The sequence below is a fragment of the Cervus elaphus genome, chromosome 28 (assembly GCF_910594005.1).
Source record: "Cervus elaphus chromosome 28, mCerEla1.1, whole genome shotgun sequence".
Lineage (NCBI taxonomy): Eukaryota > Metazoa > Chordata > Mammalia > Artiodactyla > Cervidae > Cervus > Cervus elaphus.
This window is the reverse complement of record NC_057842.1, coordinates 36104463-36128825: the sequence shown is the minus strand read 5'-3', so window position 1 is coordinate 36128825 and position 24363 is coordinate 36104463. Positions and strand designations below refer to the sequence as shown.

At 38.5% G+C, this 24363-nt stretch overlaps 1 protein-coding gene across 1 annotated transcript; it reads right to left on the bottom strand.

Moving 5' to 3' along the window:
- Positions 1 to 6063: 6063 nt before the first annotated feature.
- Positions 6064 to 23688, bottom strand: GPRC6A (G protein-coupled receptor class C group 6 member A). The gene is given in 12 exon segments (XM_043890145.1): positions 6064 to 6415; positions 6417 to 7128; positions 7935 to 8058; positions 14683 to 15353; positions 15595 to 15781; positions 18164 to 18204; positions 18207 to 18237; positions 19060 to 19135; positions 19137 to 19250; positions 19252 to 19281; positions 21953 to 22150; positions 23594 to 23688. Coding segments are annotated over 12 exon segments (2631 nt in total).
- Positions 23689 to 24363: the final 675 nt, after the last annotated feature.

Below are 24363 nucleotides of genomic sequence, written 5' to 3'. Positions count from 1 at the left end.
ATTTATGGATGTGAAGGAATGGTTATTTGCAAAAATGAGACGATCTTTGCTTAATTTGTTTTAGGTCTGGCATTCTCAAAATTTTATTTTCCTATAATCTGATTTTAGCTGGAAACATAATACCAGGTACCAGAAAAATTATATAAGAGCAGAAATTATGAAATGCAAGAAATGTCAATTGAGATTTTCCTCCAAAGAGCTTTTGATGTATACATCTGTTTGTGTGTTTTGTCTTCCAGTACTTGGCATTGATTTTGTAGTTGGCCACTTATTAAAGCAGACAAGCAGCCCATACATAAATTTATCAGGCTGTTTGTGTTTCTTACATATTCTCTAAGCATAAGTAATCCAGGGCTGAAAAAGCAGTGCTAGAGTGTTGGGGACCAAGTCTTCCTCAGACTTGTTGCTTTACCGTCTTCAACTTGCAGATTCTATCTCATGGTCTGAGATCATGGCTCCATTGCTGCATAGAAGCAGCAAGAAGGGAAAAGAAGATGGGAGAGGGCATATCCTTTCCTTTTAATGTCACAAGGGAAGTGCCACTTACTTCCATGTTTCATTGCTCACATGCTTATTCTCCACCTTATTTTAAGCCATCTTTTGAAGGTTATGCAATTCATTGTTTTCTGCTCTGAAAGTCTAATTTTGTTGACCATGGCAGTGAAGGGCCTATCTGAAGATTTGGTTTAAAGATAGCTCAAGAACTGTGGAGAAAGTTGGGAACACAAACATTGAGTTATTGTGCTGACCAAGATGTAAGGAAAATTGGTGAGAACATTAAAACGCTCATTTAACATTTATTGAATGCCAGTTTCAGAGGTGGCCTTATACCAAACCCAGAGTGCACAATTACACTTGGACCTTGCTCTTGAGATCCTCACAACCTGGGCTGATAGGCTTCTGATTTCATCCTGCCAATAAAAGTGGTGGTACGATGTGTATTATTTCCCCACCCCTGCATTTTAGCAATAAAATATATTAGTGTGTCTCCACAAATAGAGTAAGGAGATGACTATATGGGTCCTTTTTTGAGTGTTCATTTGCTTATTTTTATTTTCTTAGTAGTAGTAGTATTAGTCACTCAGTCATGTCCAACCCTTTCCAACCCCAAAGACTGTAGCCCACTCGGCTCCCCTATCCACGGGATTCTCCAGGCTAGAATACTGGAGTGGGTAGCCATTCCCTTCTCTAGGGGAATCTTCCCAACTCAGGGATCAAACCCAGGTCTCTTGCATTGCAGGCAGATTCTTTACAGTCCGAGCTACCAGGGAAGAAATAAATTTGTTTTCTCATTTTTATAATATTTGTATTCTGTCTTTATAATAAAAAATAAGCCTTTTATGACAAAATAGTAAGAAAATCATTGAATTTATACCCAGTTGAATGCTGAAACCTCAAAAGTTAACAGAAAAATGAAAGGTACAATAGTCATTCATTTAGTTGTTCATTTTACATGGAAGCAAGGAGGTAGCTTTGGGTTTAAAGGATTTAGAACTTAATTTCATAGGTTGAGTAGCATTTTCTAGTGGAATAACTGTTGAAAGCTTTGTAACTGTAGTAAAACTCACAACTGCTAGGGAACAATATTTTTTTTATTGTTCTGTTGGCACAACAGTGCTGGGATTTCTGTTTTGTGTGATTACACTTGAGAATCTGAAAGCATTCCCACAGCTTTGCTCCCACGTCAATAGGAGAAACTGTGTTCATGTCAACAGCACAATGAGTCAATGAAATGACAAACAGAAGACTCATTTCTCAACACTTGCATGTACATCAAAATATTTTATACCCTTAACAATTTTATGAGATATTATCACCATATTGTATGTAAATACATTTAAGCTAAGCAGTCACCTGGGATTAATATCTTTGTTCTTTTCATTTGCTTATTTATTTATTTATCTTAATGTTTAGTCCATACTGAGATAAGACTGGAAGATCTTGCTTAGCAAGGTGGGGGAATTTAATTCTGAAGGCAATAGGAGGTTATTCAGTTTTCTGAATAGGAAAATGATAGTATTGGAACAAACTTGTTAGAGGTTGATCTGTAATGAGGTATTCTATGTATCAGAAGGAGAATCTTGGGGTAGGTAGCTAGTATGGAATTTTCCAACAGAGAGAGATAAAGTCATAAGGGCTTAAATTGTGATGACGACAGCAGTAATAGCAGAGAGGAAAGGTCAGCTGAAAGAGATCTTTCTAAAGAAGAATTGACCGCTCACTGCAAAATGATGAAAACACTAGAACATAAACTCCTCAAGAGGTGAGAACTTGTTTGTCTTTTATCATTTCTATATTCCCCTTGCATAGAATGGTATGCCTGTGTATAGTAAAACATTTGATAAATGTTAGTAGAATAAATTAGAATAAAAACAGATGAATGCAGTAAAATGTAATATGTGCTTTGACAGAAGCAGAACTTCTTGGTAGAAGAGGAGATGGTTGAATTGTATCTGATGGACCAGTGAGGAGGACAGAGGGGTGGAGAGGACATTAAGGCAGGGCGAAGAGGTGGGCTCTGAGCTGTGGGAACAGACAATCTCCAGCAGTTGGCCATTTCCCAAGGAAAGGCAGTAGACATTACCTACATGTTGGAGCTGGACTTGTAGAATTTGAGCACCTGGATAAGGAGTTTTGACTAATTGCAGTAAAGCAAAGAGGTTTTTAATATAGAAATGTGTGTATCAGAAATGAGTGAAAGGTTTAGTGAGTCCTTCTCTATGTTTAGAATAAAACATTGAGAGACCAGAGTCAATTTGAAGGCTATTGAAGTAATCTATGTAAGAAATGATGAAGGTCTAGGTTAAGGAACTAAGGACAGGGGTAGAGATCTTGGCAAGATTTTGAGAAAATGCAGGAATTAGAAAATAAGACAGGAACTTCCCTGGCTGTCCAGTGGTTAAGACTTTGCCTTCTGGTGGCTCAGACAGTAAAGAATCTGCCTGCAATGCAGGAGACCTGGTTCAATCCCTGGGCCAGGTTGATTCCCCTGGAGAAGGGAATGACAACCCACTCTTATATTCATGCCTGGAGAATTCCATGGACAGAAGAGCCTGGTGGGTCACAGTCCACGGGGTGGCAACGAATCGGGCACAACTGAGCAGCTGACACTTACTTCCTATGCAGGGTGTGTGGGTTCGTCCTTGGTCGTGGAGATAATATTCCCACCTGCTTCACAGCCAAAAAACCAAAACATAAAACAGAAACGATATTGTAACAAATTCAATAAAGACTTAAAAAATACATAGATGATGAATTAAAAATGGAGAAGAATGAAGGAAATAGTGAAGTTAAAGATGACTCAGATGAATTCCAGGGTTCCACCTAGTCCAGTGGTGGTACAACAAGCTGAGAAATGGAAAACAGGAGGAGGAGGAGTTAGGAGAAGGAAATAATGGGATAATAAATAAATAAATAATAATAAATTTTAGGCATACTGACTTTGAAGTGTTAGAGTGACAAACAGGTAGTTTGGTTAGAGAATGACCTGGACCAGAGAGTTTGGCGAGTTATCTGTAGCAAAGTTAAGACATGAAGATGGATAATATTGTAGTGAGAAAGGGTGTTGAAAGAAGCGAGATTCATACTGAGGGAGGAACTCTGGGGAATAACCACATGTAGAGTCAAAAGGAGGAAGACATGTCAGCAATGGAGACCAAATCTGAATGGTCAGGGATGTCAGAGTAGAACCAAAAGAGCCTTTGCATTAGATTGAGGAATAATTGAAACCTTTAAAAAAAAAAACTATGGCAGTCATGAAGAAAGAGAATTTCAAGTAGGAGGAATTATACCACAAATGCCACTAAGATTAAAAGGAGATGCTTAAAAATGACCATTGAATTTGATAGATTAAAAAGCCTCGTTTTTCTGAGATCTTTTTTGCAGAGCGGTGCAACTAGAAGCCAGATTTTAGTGGTCTCAGAGTTAATGGATCACAAGTCATTTATGACACTATTCCCTCAAGCATTCAATTAGGGAAAGGAGGGAGATATTATTTTGTACATTTATCTATTTTATAAGGATGGAAATGATGTGAACATGCATCCAAATCCTTATCACCATCCCGACCTATTCCCTGAGCTCAGAGTCTTGTATGCTTGTAAATTCCTGTTACATCTTGAGATGACTCCAGGTACCTCCAATATTAGACGCCAGACAAGTCCAATATTCTTCATTTACTTTAAACTAGTCTTTCTCCTGTATTCTATGCCACCCTTCAATAAACCAAGCTAGAAGCCTATTACCTTAACCTTCAACTACTACTCCAAAATAAATTCCCACCTCCTATGTAGCTTGAACACACACACACACACACACACACACACCCATGCTTCTTTCTGTTCCCTGGCATAGATCCTAATCCTCTGTTAACTAGACTCCATCCATCACCTTGTGTCAGAGTGATCTGCCTTAAACAGGACTCTTCTTTGCATACTTTTTTCTATTGTGATAAAATATATATAACATAAATTTGCACATCCCTGGAGGCTCAATCAGTAAGGAATCTGCCTGTAATCCAGGAGACCCAGGTTCGAGCCCTGGGTTGGGAAGATCCCCTGGAGAAGGAAATGGCAACCCACTCCAGTAATTTTGCCTGAAGAATTCCAAGGACCGAGGACCCTGGCGGGCTACAGTCCATGGGGTCACAAAGAATCAGACACGACTTAGTGACTAAACCACCAACATAAATTTACTGTTTTGACAATTTTAAGTAAGTACACTATTCAGTGGCATGAAGTACATTCAAATTGCTAGAACAGGACTTTGAACCTATTATCTTTCTTTGATGGTCACCTTCTACCCATAAGATAAAGACCTAAGGTTTTCATAAAAGAACTCTGGTCTGTGACATTCATTTATAACTTCATCTTTACATATGGCTGAAGACTTCTCTCCCGTCCTACAAAATGACTGCCCTTCCCTGGGTACATACTCTTGATACATTTTCTGCTGCTGTTTTCCCCCTTTATCTGGAACAGCTTTCTGTATTTTCTTTGATTAGCCATGACTCTTACTCATCTTTCAAGACTTCAACTAAATATCACATTCTTTATTTAACCTTCTTTAAAACCCTCCCATTATTCCCCCGGTGGCTAAGTGCTACTTCACTATGTGATTATAGTGCCCTACTCACATTACAACCATCAATCACAACCGCTCTGAATTGATTGATGCTTTCAAAAAGACTCTTAAGAGTCCCTTGGATGCAAGGAGTTTAAACCAGTCAATCCTAAAGGAATTGAACTCTGAATATTCATTGGAAGGACTGATGCTGAAGCTGAAGCTCCAATACTTTGGCCTCCTGATGCAAAGAGCCTATTCATTAGAAAAGACACTGATGCTGGGAAAGATTGAAGGCAGGAAGAGAAGGGGTCGACAGAGGACAAGATGGTTGGATGGTATCACTGACTCAGTGGACCTGAGTTTGAGCAAGCTCCAGGGGATGATGAAGGATGGGGAAGCCTGGCATGGTGCAGTCCATGGGGTCACAAAGAGTCAAACATGACTGAGCGACTGAACAATGATTTTGTGACTGTTTTCCCCAGGATTTTGAGCTCTTTAAAGTCAGAAATGATGCCTCAATCCTTTTTGTACCTTTGTATTTAGCATATCACCTGAACATGGTAACTGCTCAACTTCTTGTTTAACTGACCTTAATTGATCAACTGCCTGTTCAGCAGACAAGGCTAGAAGGTAAAGATGCTCAAGAGAGGAGGAGAACCCATACAAAGAGGTTTGAGAAGAGGTTATAGATAATGGAATAAGGATGAGGCATTACAGGTTGATTTCGGTAGAAAAGATACCTTTGACTCTGTGCCTAAAAGGAAGGAGGCAAAGACGGAGGCTGATGGGGGTGGTTAAGGAAGGCAAGGAGTTTCGGGTTGAGGGCTCTGTTTTCTTTGTTTGATTGTTTCTTTGATTGGTTGAACAGGGGGAAATTCGGTGCAGGGAGTAGTAGTGAAGAAACATAGTGTGTATTTGTTCAGAAAGAAATGTACATCTTAAATGCAAAGACCCTAGAAAACATTTTGTTCTGAAACATACCATGTCTTAAGGACTCATTCATATACTTGAGATTCTTTTTTGAGGCAAAAGTTTAGATCTGCATGTAGCATTTTCTCTGCATGTGTGTGCAAAGCCTTGTACCTGAAGGTCTCTACTTTTCTGCTGGACTGCAGACTCACCAGCAGAGCTGGGGTTGGTTATTGTGACGTTGCTGTGGCTCATGGCAAGGCTGCCTGCACTGCGGGAGTAGTAACTGTAAACCATCTTGAGAAAGACAGATTTTGTGTTAGTCTCTTGCTTAGAAAGAATAGCATAGCATTTGGGGAAGAGCATGCAACATAGGATCCCGTAGTTAGATATTAAAATAACGATAATCTCCACAGCCAGCAAATATTTGCCAAACGTAGTGGATGGGGATAAAGGTGATCCAAGCTATGAAGTAAATGAGCATGCCAAATGTTATGAATTTGGCCTCACTGTAATTCTCAGGTAATTTCCTGCCTTTGAAGGCACAAATGAAGCACCTGAAGGCCAGGATGGCAGTATAGACCAGCATGGAGCCAAATGCAAGAATGGACCCCTCCTCACATTCGAAGATAATGGCTCTGGGCAAGGAAACATTTTGTCCCACAGCAGGGGCTGCAAAGATGAGCTGGAGGGTGCAAGTGAAAATGATGGGGATGGGTTTATAGAAGCACTTCAGGAAGTTCTGCAGCTTGGGATCAAAGCTGAAGGCCAGCAGAATTTTCAGGGTCTTCATCAGAATGTGGGAGATGCAGAGAGCAAAGCTCACGCCAAGTAGCGTCTGCCTGGTTTTACACGTGAAGCTTTGTGGTTCTCTAATGAAAAAGCCTGAGCCGGCCAAATTGAGGAAATGACAGAAGAGGATTACATAGCAGACCATCAATTCCCCGGATGATTTCACAATGGGTGTGTTCAGGTTTCTTGTAAATATTATGCCAATGGCCAGAACAAACAGGATTCCCAGCAGAGAGAGGGCCAGGAGCAAGATAGCCAAGGAGTCATTCCAGTCAAGGTACTCCATTTCCTTTTCAAAGTACATTGTGCGCCCTATAGGGGCCCAGTGAGTTTCGTTGTTGCATAAAAGGCAATGATCCGTATCTAAAAGACACAGCAGATTTGGTTACATTGCAAATATTTAAACCAGGTGATTGTCCCCAGCGCTACAAATGAGACTCCTCAGTGAGAGTTCTGACTGGAAAATGGATATAGATAATTGTCACATTGGTTACTTATTAAAATAAAGCATGCACATGACCCAGGAAGGTGAGAAAGAAGGGGTGACAGTGAGGGAACAGGAAGAGTGGAAGAGAAAAGTTCATCTGGGCTATGAGTCTTTAGAAAATTAATATACTCAAGATAGATGCTAGCCTCTTATGAACTTGCTATTATAGGTAGCAGTTCAGGGACTGTCAAGAATAAGAGCTTTGGTACCAGACATATTTCAAGCCCTTTCTCTATCCCTTATGGGTCCTGTAATCTTGAACAAGCTGATTGAACTAGTGCCTCTTGGTAGGAATAACAAGATCTCTAGGGTATGCACACCTCTGGGTTTTCATCATACTCAGTTTAGTTAATTCAGCATTTATTTGTCTATAGTTATTCTGCCTCAGTTACAAATCAGACACGTCTGTGTGGGATACATAGACAAAAATTAACAGAGAACTTGCATTATTTTAAGAGGTGCTGGGAGAGCAAGTCCAGCAGAGGAACATCTTCCCTTGGAAGTGAAGTTACTTTTCCATCTGTTAGGTATTGAGTGTTCATTTGCTGCAGAAGCATAAAACACTTTTTATTTTTTGAAATGAAAAAAAATAAACCAAATAGAATTCATGTTAAAAAATCAGCTTAAAGAGAAATGGTTCAGGTGTATCACTATGCATGTTGTAGGGAGTGTAATTAATTACCTGTCTGATTGTTATAGTGATTTTCAGGACAGGTCACATATTCATAGCAGCAAGTATGTTGACTTTTTGTGGTTTTCTTCATTTGCCCAGGACTGCATTCCTTGGAGAATTTAGATTGAATTTTCTGCAAAGTAAAAAGAGATTCCAAATAAGTTTTTAAAAAGACTTATCCTAACTATAATATCTCTGATTTAATTTAAAGATTTATTTACAAAACAGTATTTTGGTCTTTTTTTCTTCATAGTGTAAAAGAATTATTTTGTCATCTGGAGGAATTTCAACAACTTTAAAAAATAGAAAGTATTTCAGATAGTGAAACTGCTCAGGAAGAATACAGTTTTTGTCATATGAATAACTTTTGTAAGCAAATAAGGAAATTAACTCTTTCAAAAAGTCACTAGCAGACATAAAAATGTATAGTGGTAGAACTAATGGAGGAAATGATGTTTTGGAAATTTTCAATCCTGTGCTATATAAAGAGCTCAACTATATAAGAATCATTGGACTTTTATATACTTTGTTGTTGTTAGTCACTCAGTTGTGTCCGACCCTTTGTGACCCCATGGACTGTAGCCTGCCTGGTTCCTCTGTCCCTGGGATTCTCCAGGCAAGAGCACTGGAGTGGGCTGCCATTTCCTTCTCCAATGCATGAAAGTGAAAAATGAAAGTGAAGTCACTCAGTTGTGTCTGACTCTCAGCGACCCCATGGACTGCAGCCTACCAGGCTCCTCTGTCCATGGGATTTTCCAGGCAAGAGTACTGGAGTGGGGTGCCATTGCCTTCTCCATTTATATACTTTAGATGAAGGTTATTAATCATGGTGTCCCATGGAATCTGAGCACCTTTCTGTATTCCACTTTGCATAATTTCAGAATGGGTCTTCTAGAGCAGATGCCACTCTAATTCTGGTTCCAAATTTCATTAGTGGTGTGATCTTGACATTTACAACTTCTTTCTAGGCCTCAGTTGAGATAAATGTAACCTATTATACTTAATAGGATTGTTGCAAGAATTAAATGTAATTATTCCTAGGTGGCTGCAGCATAAGGAGTCTGCCTGCCAATGCAGGAGACGTAAGAGATACGGGTTCAATACCTGGATTGGGTGGTTCCCCTGGAAAAGGAGATGGCAACCCACTCCAGTATTCTTGCCTGGAAAACCCCATGGACAGAGGAGCCTGGCAGGTTACAGTCCATAAGGTCGCAAAAGAATTGGACACGACTGAGCAACTGAGCACACACACACGTATATGAACACTTCAGCCTAGCATCAGGAACAGATTAATAACAGATTGTTAATAGGTTAATAAAGATTAACTTAATACTTTTAAGTACCTATAATTAGCTAACAGGGATGTTGTGCAAATAAATGAAAATGCTTTGAGTCTATCAAGTAATAAAGTCACCTGACATTCATATGCTACTTTCTGATACTCAAATCTGTGATGCCCTTTTACTCCTTAACAACTCAGTAAAGCACACTTAGTGGGGATCATCTTCCTTTCTCAGAGGAGGACCCCAGCCAGGGAGTGAAAGACCTTCTCTGAAGATACACATCTTGACTTTCATTATGGGGTCTTTCTGTTGCACCTAATGATATATTAGTTTAAATTCTCCTCACTGTGTTTTTCTTTTTTTTTCTCCTTCTGACTCAAAGCCATAATCAAGGTGCTATTTGGAGGCAGGGAAATTCATCCTTTCCTTCTAGAGTCACACTCATCCTGGGTCTTTGACCTGGGTCTCAGCAGGTGATCCAAGCCAGGAGTTGTCATGCTCACCAGCCCCAAAATGAAGGCTGAGGCGACAGAGTTGCAAACCCAGAGAGTTCAGTAACAAATGCACCCTGTTCTTGGGTGCATCCCTATCTGATAAGTTTAACTGGTGGACCTAATGTCACTTCTAGGGCTTCCCAGATGTCTTCATGGTAAAGAATCCACCTGCAAAGCAGGAGACTAGGGTTCAGTCCCTGGGTCAGGAAGATCCCCTGAAGAAGGAAATGGCAACCCGCTCCATTCTTGCCTGAGAAATCCCATGGACAGAGGAGTCAGGCAGGTTGCAGTCCACAGGGTCACAGAAGTGTTGGACACAACTGAGCACAGAGTAATTGCTAGTGACCTCCCTCTGAGTCCATACTCATTAGGTGGGAGTGGGGGAATCTTAACTATCACCAACGGTTTTTTTTTTTTTTTTCACTAACGGTTTTTAAGTCTGTTTCAGTAAGAGGGTATAGTCATTGTTGTTCAGCTGCTAAGTTGTGTCTGACTCTTTTGCAACCCGATGGACTGTAGCCCGCCAAGCTCCTCTGTCCATGGAATTTCCCAGGCAAGAATACTGGAGTGGTTTGCCATTTCCTCCTCCAGAGGATCTTCCCAACCCAGGGATCAAACCCATGTCTCCTGCAACGCAGGTGAATTCTTAACCACCGAGCCGCTGGGGATGCCCCAGAGTATAGTAAAGAGACCTCTAAATTCTATTTCCAATTTAGTTCAGAAAATGATGTTTTTAACCTGAGAAGAAAGAAATATAATAAAAAATTACTCTTCTTATTATTCAGTTTCTACAGTGAGAACTTGTATGCAGTACAGCTAGAACAGAAAATGTTTTACTGACCAATGAGGCAGCCATGTCGAACTTGTGGTGCAGGAGAGAATACTAGACTGAGAAGGAGGAGAACATTTGAGTTCTGGCTCCACCGTTAATGTGATATATAATCATGGCTAAGCAAATACCATCACATCTGTACCTGTGATGCTTCTGTGGTTTTTGTTGGGTGCAAAATCTATGGAACAAGGCAGAAGTTATGCTACTTGGATAGAGTTATTCTTCCTCTGTTTTTTCTCAGTTAATCTTTTATGAGTGTTTCCTTCCTTCAGTTTTTTCCCCCTTTGGCAAATACAGGGTGAGAAAATCAAGTTGTATTTTAAGTGAATATATTAGCTGCAATAGTCAGGTCAATGACCAAATATAACTTTAGCAACATCTTTACACATGTGTATTGATTTTATTCTGGGAAAAGAAATGGCAACCCACTCCAGTATTCTTGCCTGGAGAATCCCATGGACAGAGGAGCCTGGTGGGCTACAGTCCATGGGGTTGCAAAGAGTCGGACACGACCGAGCAATTTCGCTTTCACTTTTTTTTAAATTGATTTTATTATATGTCTTTGCAGACTTCTAGTTCTTTTAATTAATTCAAATTTAATTAGTATTACTTTAAAGAAGCAGAATATCAAATCTAACATGGTGGAATTAACCCAAAAAATCTTATTGCAGCAGTTGCCTGGAAGAAAAAAAAAATATGGAGGGAACAAAAATAGGCAAAAATCCCAGCTTTCAGTGTTCCCAACTCTACCTGTGTATTGATTTTTCTTCTGTTCCTTCCTTAAGCAATATACACATGTAAGCCCTAGTATCTTAGTTCTTTAGTGAGCAAATCCTCTTCCATTCTCTTGTTTGAACTGTAATTTCCACCAGCTTTTTTCCTGTATTTAATTAGGTTTTACAGGGTAAATTTCTGACACATATATGTTCTGTAAATAATGATAACATTGCATGATATAAATAAAATGGCACAATTCCACATTTGTTCTTATAGGAAAGAGGATGGAAACAAAACAGTGCATTCATTACTTGTTAAATATTCTTTTGAACGTTTGCTGTGGATTAAATTCTGAACACTAATGCTACGGTTATTAAGCTGTTAAAAGATTTCTTCCATTTATAATTTCTTTGTTTTTCATCATGACTCTGACCCTCATGATAAATTGACCCAAAAATATTTAGAGAGTGGGAGTTGCATTTCCATGATTATATAATTCACCTCAGTTTGGTAATGACCTATTTTTGAGAACACAAGGTCAGGAGGCCACTCCCATTAAGCTGCTGTGGTTGATGTTGTTTTCCATGTCCTCAGGCGCTCTGCTGTCTGCTGCAACTCTGTAAGTGAGTGGTGCTTATGAAAAGAGATATCTACGTGACTCAAGCAGAGACTTGCAGAGGAAGCACCCTTACATCTCTCTCTGGTACCCAACCTATGTCTTTTACTTGTGTAAAGTTTTCCATGGTGTAGCAAAAGCACATGACTAAGACTGGGAGAGTTTCGCTGCTCATTCTATGCTATTGATGGGCCCCAGATCATTACAATTGAGGTCCCCCATCTCTAAACTGCTGCAAGTCTCAATCACCAGTAACACCTCCCCTTGCCAGTTCTTTAGGATGAAGTGTAGTGAACATGAATCTGTGGATCTACCATAATATTTAAAGATTAAAGATGAGGTATGTTAATGCTTAGTTTGTGAAGTGAAGATGCCACGCTTTCTCTCTCTGTGACTTCGCTGGAGTGTTTCTGTCCTGCCTAGCACCCACTCATCTATCATATTCACCAGGGATGTCATGATCTTTGGAGAATATTCTCTGCCATCTTGTAGTTATATGAAACATTGTAATGCATTGTTCTTCACTGTAATCAGCTCCTTAATTCTTTGACCATTTACTCCTCTAGACACATGCCTCCTTCAGAGAGAGAAATATCTCGTTGCCCATATTTTCAAATTTCAACACCATGTCCGCAACACTGAGACATCCAGTAAATATTTGCCAAATAATTGTGTGAATAGTAGTTTGACTCTTATACATTCTCTTGTCCCACATACATCACTCACTACCTTGTACCTGATCCAGAGTAAAGGAAAACAAAAACGGAAACCATAATCACTATTGGGGACAAGGAGGTAATAGTCCTCACACACATCTGAGGAGCATAAAAAAATCTGTTGTGGTAAAACAAATGTGATTGCACTCTCCGTGAATACTGCTCACAGATATCACCAAATGTGGAGCCAAAGTAAGGATTATCCTCAAATACTATAGAAAACTAACTCCTTTGAAGTTGCTTGAATCTAAAATCACTCAGAAAGTCTTATTTAGGTATTAGTGAATTTTACCAGGGTACAAAATAATTTTGAGGAATATACACTTGATTAGTGACCCTAAATATTGCTGATCTTTTCAATTTAATATCTACATGGAGATTTCTTCCTAAAGACAATCGTTTGCATTATTGTATTTGTCCTATTGGATCTGGCAGGGACTTGGCTCACTGGTGATCAAAGGAACAAGGCGCTCCTCTGCTCCTCATTTCCAGGCTGTTTCTGTCTGTTTCTGGACTACTGTGTCCCAGGGGGTGAATAAAGAGTGACCCCAGGCTCCCAGTGTTTAAATAAACATTTTAGAAGAGCTGCTTCAATTATACTTTCTCAAGATCTTTCCTCAGAATGTTTGAGACTTATTCCTGATTTAAAATACTTTCCCAGAGGATAAGTAGCTATTGCTATTTGCATTTCTTTTTTCTTATGAGTCTCTTTATAGCTCCTCCCCTTTATCCCATCTGTCTCTAGTTGTCTGTTTTCCTCTCTATTACTAGCTCTCACATCTCATTCTTAAAATTTCATCTAGTAGGTTTTATTATGTTGGTCCACTTAACGTATAGGGTTTGTTTTTTTTTTTTAAACCAATCCATCATTAAAGTTTTTCACTACAAAGAGTATGTTTTCAAATAACCACCTTAAAATAATTAGATATATAAATATGCATGTGTGTGTGTGTATATATAGTGATGTATTAATTAAAAATAAAACCCCTAATCTGTAGTCTTACCTCTTCATTAGTTTTTTGTTTTTTTGTTTTTTTTTGACCTTGCATTTACAAAGTGAAAACTAGTTTTAATATGAGCAACTTAAAACACTCTCTGACCATCACATGATTCATCCAAATGTAAGCTGATCACTTCAAACCTCGGAGCTTGTGGTTGTGGGTGTTTAAAAGTAGAAACAGCCCTGGACTGATCACTTATGTGATCAGAAAAAAACTGGATCTTATTCCCTTTTACCTTTTTACCCTAACAAATTTAAAAGAAATAAATTTTTGGAACATGACTCTGCCTTAAGACAGACAAGTTTGAATATTGAGAAATTTGTTTTTAATGAGTTAAATTTACCATATAAAGCAGCAGTTTGCTTTTAAATGCCTTGTTTATGGACATTTGAAAGACACAGTGGATAATCTTCACTAAATAGGGCCACTCTAATTAGAGTTCTACAAACTAATCGAAGAGAAGAAAGAGAAAGACTTCTTTTATACAAGTAGTGGTTCATTTAAACCTGAGATAACATAGGACTTGTTATAATACCATTCTTTTGAAGAAGACTGGAGTCCTAATAACATTCTTTTGAAGAAGACTGGAGTCCTAGAAAGACTGCCCTAAGAAAGAGTCCTAACTGGAGGCGTTGGGCTGTAATCACCCAAAGGGTATGGAGTCAGAAGACCCAGACTAGAGTCTAGTACTTTTGGCTTTAGTTTCCTTACCCACAATATTTAGCAATAATAAAAGGGATTATTAAACATACCTGGTCTTGTGTTGTTAAGAGCATCAAAAGAGATAATTCGTATGAGATTTTGAAAAACTGCAAGATCAGATATAAATCCACAAGCTAAAGGAAAATAGCACCATCAGCAGAATCTTCTTGGAAAATAAGATAATACAACTTTGGTGGAAAAGAATAGAAGGTGAAGGTAAAATAACTCTGTTACGCTTAAGAACAAAGAACTAATAATAGAAATGAAGGTTATTCAACACTGATAGTATCTACTAATAGAAGGAATAAAATTTAGAGCACTTTATAGCAATATTGCAAATTAAAGGAAAGAAAGAAATGATGGTAGGGGAACTTTCTTGTATGTGTGAGTTACTACCTCCCATGGTTGAAAGTCATTGGGGTTCTGATAGCCTCAAGCTTGTCACAGATCCTGACTGGCATAACTAAGGTCCAGCACTGCTAGCTGAATACTGTGAACAAGTCCCAGTTCAGTGTAATCCCACAGGAAGTCAGTTCTCAGGAAGACGTTCCTTTCTGTGTCCTCAGAGGCCAAAGTGCCCTGAGAATAGTTGGAGATGCATCAACTCAGATCACTGTCTTTAGTATGTGCACAAGCAGACAAGAGCATGGCATATTCATTTGAGAGTTTGTTGTTATCACTGGGAAACGCATACAGATTTTGAAGAAGGGAACGGAAAGAGGACACATTCCCTCTTCTAAAGGTAAACCCCACAACTTTGCCAATCCTTTTAACATCAGGAATGGTAGCAATCTTGGTGGATGTTGACCAGCTATAGCTAGCAATCCAGGTCTTATTTATATTCCTTTCAATGGCTTTACTGAAGAGATTGAAAACATGGAATTGACTCAGAAATACCACAATGACATTAACCTCGGCTTCTGCTATGATTCTCTCAAGTGTCTGATTGATCCTGACCAAAAATACCAATAATTTGCTGGCATTATCTGAGAGGAAGGCTGGGAGAGCTTCTCTGAAGACTATGCACACATTATTTGCTGCCGTCTGAACTGCAAAGGAGATCAGTCCTGGGTTTTCATTGGAAGGACTGATGCTGAAGCTGAAACTCCAGTACTTTGGCCACCTCATGCGAAGAGTTGACTCATTGGAAAAGACTCTGATGCTGGGCGGGATTGGAGGCAGGAGGAGAAGGGGACGACAGAGGATGAGATGGCTGGATGGCATCACCCACTCGATGGACATGAGTTTGAGTAATCTCCAGGAGTTGGTGATGGAGAGGGAGGACACTACTGAGCGACTGAACTGAACTGAACTGCAAAAGTGTAGAGAGTCCATAGTCATCATCTGTGGTTAGGATGCCAATCCAATTCCGTCCAGATTTCTGAATCAGGTGGGCCATTGCTTTAGTTTGGTAGAAATCACTGGGCATCGTCCATAAAAATGAAGGAAACTGAATTTTGTCACTTAGGGTTTCTGCAGTAGATTCATAACTCACCTGGAAATGGGCAGAATATTTTAGTTATGGTGTTGATGAGCTGCAGGTGGCTATTCATAGTAAATGTTCTTCTCTTTAATTTCTGTGAGTTTCCATAAAGTTTTCTAAATTCTTCGATCCTTTCTATCCTTCCCCTTCAATGAACTACTTTATAAATAGCTTAAATCATGATAGTTAGGACCCGATAATTATTGAGTCATTGCGTCTCACTTGTTTTGCCTGTGTATAGTATAAGCAAGGGTTCAGGGTCTATATTATAACTCTGTCTACATGCCTATATTTATTTATATCTATCTTGTATCTCAGGTCAGGGCTACCAGTGGATATTATTTAAATACTTAGAAATAAATATGGGAAAATGCAACCAGTCAAATAAGCACCATGACTTTTGGGACTCCTTGTTTGTTCAAAATTTGTATAAATGGCAACTTTGATGACTTTTATTCTAGATAAATCATCCAGACAAAGAATCATCTGTCCAGGGGTCAGCAAACCTTTTTCTGTAAAGGACCAAATGTAAAATATTTTAAGCTTTGTTGGTCACATATGGTCTCTGTCATATATTATGTTTGTATTTTTTTGTAACAACCTTTCAAAAAATATGTAAAAATTGTTCTTAGCTTGAGAACTCAAGACCTTGAGGGCCACATTTGATCCACTGGCTATATAGTTTTCTGACTCCTAATCCACTCAAATAAGCAGTAGCATTTTGGAAAATTTCCCTACTGTGTGCAAAGTTTTGCCTAATTTACAGCTTTGTTGATTTTATTCTAGGGAGAGTGATTACCTTCCACAGCTGCCATTGCACCATACCACTTGCTCAGTGAATTTTTTTTCTTTTCTTTTTTACTATTTATAGCAGCTACTGGTATGCAAGGAAAGACAATACACTTTAAAGTCAAACAAACTGTTAGAATCCTGACTGCAATAAATTTGACAAAGTTAGTTAACATTGCTTTCCCTGTGAAGTGACAGGATTCTTGTGAAGACTGAAGGAGAAAATGTAAATGATTTAAATGGATATTGGCACACAGTGGACATTCATTCACTAAACCTTAATTGCCTCAGGAGACATTGCTATGCTCACCTTCACTCTGCTACCTGGGCTTCTGTAAAATCTGTGTTTCCATGGAGAATCCTCTCTACTATTATGCTATCATAGAAATTACATTTTTACATTAAACAACCATTGTTAAAAATATTCTACTTTTCTTGTCACCTAGCTAGCTTTATACATGGTCTAGAAATTTGGGGCCAAAGCCTTATCTCTGAGATATTTGGGGGGATAGTTCTTTTTTATTTTTTTAATTTAAACTTTTCACTATCAACTTTACTAGGCTACAATATAATGGAAGTCTTAGAGTCTTATAGGGATATATACACTTATTTAGTCTGGCTCCAGAAAGTTATATAATTTGACTTTTTATGCATGTTACTATATTATTCATATATTTTTTTATCTGTTTACTTCTATCAGATGGTCACTTCTTGATAATCTGACCAAAAGCATTGTCTAACTTTTGGCTTCTAATCTTCCTTTAGCTTAGATAGAAAGCAGTGATCAACTAAGTTATAGAGTGATGTGATATAAAGGTTAGTTAGTTCAAAATGAAAGTCAGGGGTACTTGTTTGAGTAATGCATAGGAACTTAGTGCAGGGCTCTCAAACACGTGCTTTGGTCTTTCAGAGACCATGTTGCTTACTTCCTGGTAAGGCCTTACATTATAGGAAGCTCAGTAATTCCACAGTCTCTGCTCAAAGCCCTTCCATAATACTCAGAATGAAATACCAGGCACACCATAGCTTACAGGATGCTCCGTGGCCCGGCCCCTACACGTCTCTGTGAATGCATCCCTTACTCTGTACCTTTCTGCTCAGACTGATCTGGCCCTGTTGACCTTTTGTTTTTCTTCGGACATTTCAGCTTTGCACTTACTGTTTTCTCAGCCTAGATACTTTCCACTCCTCCCCCATCTTCTCTTGGCTGTCTCTTCTCATTCAGGTTTCATGCTAAACATTATTTCCTTGAGAGTATTCCTTGACTTCTGGGCCCCTTTACCTCTCACTTCCTTTTCAGTGTTCTTCATGGCATCTAACTGATGTAATTTTAGAAACAAGACAGTCGAGTCGCTTAGAGGCATCAGTCTTATCTAAATCATACTAAAAACTGTCAGAAACTAGACCTGACAGATTGAGGGGTGACTACTCCTTAGTGCTTTGATCACTATACTATCCATATTAGGGCACATCCTTTATTTTTTTCTGAAGAGAAAAAAAAGTTAAAGTAGAAATATCTCCCCAACTAGTTTCCTAGATTACCCTGATCCTTTCAGGATGAAGAATATGATCACACCCAACCGATGGTGGTAGAATAAAACCCACTTGTGGCATGAGCTGTAAACTCAACATCCAGGAGACAGCGTGGTTATTTCTGAGTAGCCAGCACCTATGACAGCCTTCCAGGAGAAATATCAATAACCTCAGATATGCAGATGACACCACCCTGATGGCAGAAAGTGAAGAGGAACTAAAAAGCCTCTTGATGAAAGTGAAAGAGGAGAGTGAAAAAGTTGGCTTAAAGCTCAACATTCAGAAAACTAAGATCATGGCATCTGGTCCCATCACTTCATGGCAGATAGATGGGGAAACAGTGGAAACAGTGTCAGACTTTATTTTTTTGGGCTCCAAAATCACTGCGCATGGTGATTGCAGCCATGAAATTAAAACATGTTTACTCCTTGGAAGGAAAGTTATGACCAACCTAGATAGCATATTAAAAAGCAGAGAAATTACTTTGCCAACAAAGGTCCGTCTGGTCAGGGCTATGGTTTTTCCTGTGGTCATGTATGGATGTGAGAGTTGGACTGTGAGGAAAGCTGAGTGCCAAAAAATTGATGCTTTTGAACTGTGGTGTTGGAGAAGACTCTTGAGAGTCCCTTGGACTGCAAGGAGATCCAACCAGTCCATCCTAAGGGAGATCAGTCCTGGGTGTTCATTGGAAGGACTGATGCTGAAGCTGAAACTCCAATACTTTGTCCACCTCATGCGAAGAGTTGACTCATTGGAAAAGACCCTGATGCTGGGAGGGATTGGGGGCAGGAGGAGAAGGGGACGACAGAGGATGAGATGGCTGGATGGCATCACCGATTCGATGGGCATGAGTTTGAGTAAACTCCAGGAGTTGGTGATGGACAGGGAGGCCTGGCGTGCTGCAATTCATGGGGTCGCAAAGAGTCGGACACGACTGAGTGACTGAACTGAACTGAACTGAGGACAGCCTTAACCCTTGGCATGTAGCTGGAATAGTTGCACTTAAACTCCACAATTTCTCTGGAGCTGCTGAACTTAGAAAGACCTCAGAGGAGCTGCCATTGCCACTGTGACATCTGTACAGGCGTCATAGATTTCGTACCCTAGTTTGACTCCAGACAATAGTATTGAATTATTGATCATCTCAATGCTGTGTATCAAGAGTTTGAAGAAAAGTTGATATTTCAAAGCTGTTGAGAAACAAATGCTTTTGAAATTAGAACATAACTCTTCTTCAGACATGATAATATGCAATTTATCCCAATTTCTGCCTTATGATAGACAATTCCTGAATCAGTGAAGCTTACCTCTTGAAGGATCTAAACTTTATTTATTTAAAAGCAGGTTTTGATGGAAACCTTTCTCGAGAGTATATGGAGGACTTCCCCAGCAGTCTAATGTTTCTAATGCTGCATGGCACAGCCAAAAAAAAATTTTTTTTAATGTATATAGGAACCCACAGCTTCTCGAATGGAGTCTGTGTGACAGGAGTTAACCTTTTCTTGATTATTCAGGATGATTTTGAATACTCAATTTTATATTCTAGAGTATGAAGATGTATCTGATATCTGTTCCTTTTTGTAGTTAGATGTCAGCATTTTATTGCTATTCAAGAATCTGCTCTTAAAGACTCACTTCCCCATTTTTTAGTTTTGTGATGCTAAGCTATTGTGGTTGGAAACCAGATGAATAGGAGTCTTAAGAATTATTTATAAAACAGGCTCTAGGTAAAAGCCCAGTAGCTTTCTCCTGGATAACATGCAATATTTTAGTTCTAAGGCATGGATATTTCCTAATTTAGTGGGTTTTTCCAGTTGACTTCTGGACTTGTAATTATTCCAGAGCACTGAATTGTTTGGTTACTGACATACTATTAAGTTTACTTCACCCACCACATATACAAAAGGTTATAAACAGTGCCTAATATATAGGAAGAATTCAAGAAATTTTTTTTGAATGAGTAAAAAGGAATATTGTTCAGGGTTTTGATATTTCCAAGTTTCTTTTAATTCATTTAGTTATGATAAATTAAATAATATTTGGATAATGCTGTTTGTCCCTACAGCTATCTAAATATGAAGTTTGGCAACAAGCTTTAAGTTTTTAAAGAAGGAAACAAAAGAGAGAGAGGTTAAAGTAATGAGTTGTCTGGCAAATAAAATGCATAATATTTTCAAAGTGTTAGCTCCATGAAAGTCTGAATCTCTTTAGTTCACCTCAGTATCACCCACGCCAAAATAGGGCCAAGGTAATGTAGGCATTTAATAATAGTTGTTCAGTGTTGAGTGAATACCATTTCTCTCAAGAAGTGACAATAAGACCAAAGGGTGTTCAGTGACCTTTTTTTTGGAATAAATTTTTTTAGACAAAATGACTTTTAAAAGAAATCATTTTCTATCCTTATTAGTTGGCCTATGATTGTGGCCTTAAATCTACAGTCATTCTTTGGGTGCCAACTTCATGCTCTGAAAAATCCTCATTGATTTTTTTTTTTGCAGTGTTCTCTGGTATTCCTGATAATCAATGATTAAGATGACAGTAGCTCAAGATGTCCAACTTCTGGGGAGAATGCCAGGAAGGAAGATTAGAGTGACATGGAATCACATTTTACCTGAAAGCATTCATATAGGACATGCTAAATACTTTTGATTTAAAAAAAACGGAAAATTGCTGGGGGGACGGATGAGGGAAGAGATGGTTAGGGAGTTTGGGGTGGACATGTACACACTGCTGTATTTAAAATGGATGAACAACAAGGACCTACTATACAGCACATGGAACTCTGTTCAATGTTATGTGGCAGCATGGATGGGAGTTTGGGGGAGAATGGATACATGTATGTATCCATATATGATGATACATATATGTATGGCTGAGTCCCTTTTGCTATTCATCTGAAACTATCACAACATTGCTAATGAGCTATACCCCAATACAAAATAAAAAGGTGTTTTTTTTTTAAAAAAAAGATGAAAAGAAAAGATTAAATTTATATCCAAAAATATCAAGATAAAAAAATCAAGATTTGAGAGTTAGCAGGAAGCACTGGAATCACATTGCCAGAGCAGCAGAAGCTGATGTCACCTGCCTTTAAAAGTTATCCAGGCTATTGTTTTACAGAAAAGAAAAATCAGAAGCTAGAACTCAAAGAGTTTAAATGATGTGCCTAAATCTACAAAATAACTTTGTCCCAAAACTGAAATTAGAATTCAAATAGTCTGCTCCCCTTAAAGAAAGCTATCTGCAATATCCTCCATTCAGCTTTACTTTTCTGTAATACGCCATGAGAAATGTCTGTTCTATAGTCCAGCTTTCACAATATAAAGTGTTCACGAATGAACACTCTGAGTTGAAGTAAGTAAGTAAGTTGAAGTTAATTTATTATGAAAGAATTAGATTATTTCAAGAATGAAATAAGTACTGTGTTGACAAAAACAGTGTAGAGAAAAATTTTAAGTGCAGTCTATTTTAAAGAATTAGGATTCATGTTTGGAACAACCTGCATTTGTGGGTGATAGAAATATAAATGTGCTGTGTGTGCATGTAGTGGACAGGCTACCTATTGTGTCTTCTCATTGGTTTCCTCATGACTGCAGAGGTTATTCTTTTTAGGCAAAATCCAAATAAATACATTAATGGGAAGCAGTCATAGCCTCTGTACTTGGAGGCTGATTATACATATAGTACTAATATATTTTTCTTTTAAGGAAGAATAACAAGGCTTAACTATATGCAACTTAGAAGTATTTGAGTTGAAATTTTATTAAAATAATTTAGATGTTAATACAAGTAAACATTTACATGCCCTAGTCTCACGGTGCAAGCTCGAAATCTAAATGTGTTCTCTGAGGCTTCACTCACCTGGCACATTTCTGGATTTCTGGGCTTCTAGGGTATTCTTCTGAGGACAGCATTTTTTCATGAATGGCAAACAAACCTCCAATCATGATGTGTCCTGGTGAAGTGGCAGCCACAAAGTCATCAGGGGTCTGGCAAGGCTGAGAAGTAGCAAAAACAATCACAAAACAGGTGATCAGTACTATCAGCAGTGCCGTGTTTCTGTCTCAATTGCCCACTTCTTGAGAGTTCTTAGGAATCTCTGAGCTCACAGATGGCAGTAACATGATTCCTATTTCACCTGTAAACACATATACAGCATGGGACACTGTCAACGGCCAGAAACACCCAGTGTTCAGATACCTGATGATGGTCAAAACAGTTCTTTACCAATAAGAACATATCGGACCCTCTCGCACCCCATTGTTGATGTGTGATAGGGCTAACACAAAGTAAAAGTCGATAGAATTGTATAATGTGTGTGTTTACACACAGCTCCTCACTGTGATAGCATCTTTCATTCCTCGGACTTGTCAAGGGCTTTGAGTCATGTTGGCATTTCTTTTGAAGTGGGATATAGAATCTTCAAGAGGAAGCTGTTAGGGAACATTTTCTCACGTTGGAAAAGGACAATTATGCATTTTCAAAGGTATCACATTCAAGGCACAAAAGCTGCAAAGCAGTTTATTAAAAAAAATAGCATCCCAAATTTATTTTCCCAGAAAAACTCTATGTAAAAAATGAAATTCAGTTAAATTTAGGTATTTGTGACTTTGTGTTTAATCTAAGTTGGAAAATCTATTTCTATTAAGGAGCCTTACTAAGGTAGAAAAACAGAAAGTTTCAAAAGACTTCGTGCTATAAAACTCAGTGTCATGTGGCAGAAAGTGCTCAGATTTTGGAAACTGACAGACTGGCTGACTCTGCCTACCACTTAGCATGTGACCATGAATGAATTACTGAGCTTTTCTGGACAATAATTTTCTCATATATAAAATAGATAAGATCCTCTGTCTCATGGATATGTTCTGAAACTTGAGCTGAATCGATTTGTAAAGCTCCTAGATTCTAGTAGGCACTCAATAATTAGCTCTTGTTTTAATCCATCAGGGCTGCTATCACAGAAATACTGTAAACTGGTTGGGCTAGAATCAACAAACACTTATTCTCACAGTACTGAAGGTTGTGAAGTCCAAGATCATGGTGCGGGCAGATTCAGTGTTTGCTGAGAGCTTCTATAAACCTCACGTGGCAGAAAGGGCAAGGCAGCTTTCTCAAGGCTGCTTTCATATAGGCCCTAATCCAACTGGGAGGGCTCTGCTCTCATGACCTAATCACCTCCTGAAGGCCCCACCTCCTAATACCATCACCTTTAGGCTTAGGTTTTAACATCTGAATTTTGGGAGGATATAAACATTCAGAACTTAACAGTCTTCTCCTGTCCCTTCCTAAAACCAAAGTGAAAGTTATTAATTCCTAAATGTGGAGTGCTTTCCACAATCAGCTAAGTAAATCATTGTTCAAAGTTCTTTCTCAAATATCTTAAATGCATGCCTGGTGGAAATGATGATGTTTGTGATAGAACCATTAGCTGGCTATAGTCTCCCTAGAATGTAAATCCATTACTAAGTTCAGCATAAGGAAAAATAAAGGTATATTAATTACTTCAGAATTTCACTGGACATGTTATCTTCATTGTTGTAGTTTCCATTACTATCAAGATTTAATTTTGGACCAGGGACAAAAGTTTTAGCCATCATTTTGAATCTACAGTTGCTATACATTTTATGCAATTTTAAAAGACTTTAAAATGACAATAATAATTACTACTATTCCAAAAGTTTTTTTTTTTAATTAACTGCTTTTGAAAGATAAAAATTGGAAAAAAACTTTCCAGTGAGATGAATTGCAGATGGCACTAGCTTGCTCCTCCTCTGATCTCAAGGTTCTATATTTCTTTGAAATTTTCTTTATGTGAAGACATATCTGGCTAATATTATTTAAAGGTGATAGCACAGAAGTGATAGCACTAGCCACGTAATTCTCATAAAGACACCATAACCCTGCTTGGACAAGTACAGTAAGGGATGTAAAATCAATTAGTAAAGGTGCTTTGCACTATCATTAGTTTATAGCACTTTAATAGGGTGAGTTGCTGCAGCCCGGTAAGCTAATCTGAGCTACAGTGGTTACTAGATATGATCAGCATTTTAGATGGGCTATTACTATTATTGCCCACTTGCAAAAATCAAATTATCAAGGCATATGACGTTTAAGCAGCATTGGATGCTAGAGGGATAACACTGTATCGTACATCACAAAGCACAGCAAACTTCAGCTAGAGGTAAAATTAGATGGCCAAGGCCTAAATCACCAGTGGAACTAGTTAGCTGCTTAGCTAAGTAATTGATTTCCTTTAGTTGGATTTCTGGGCT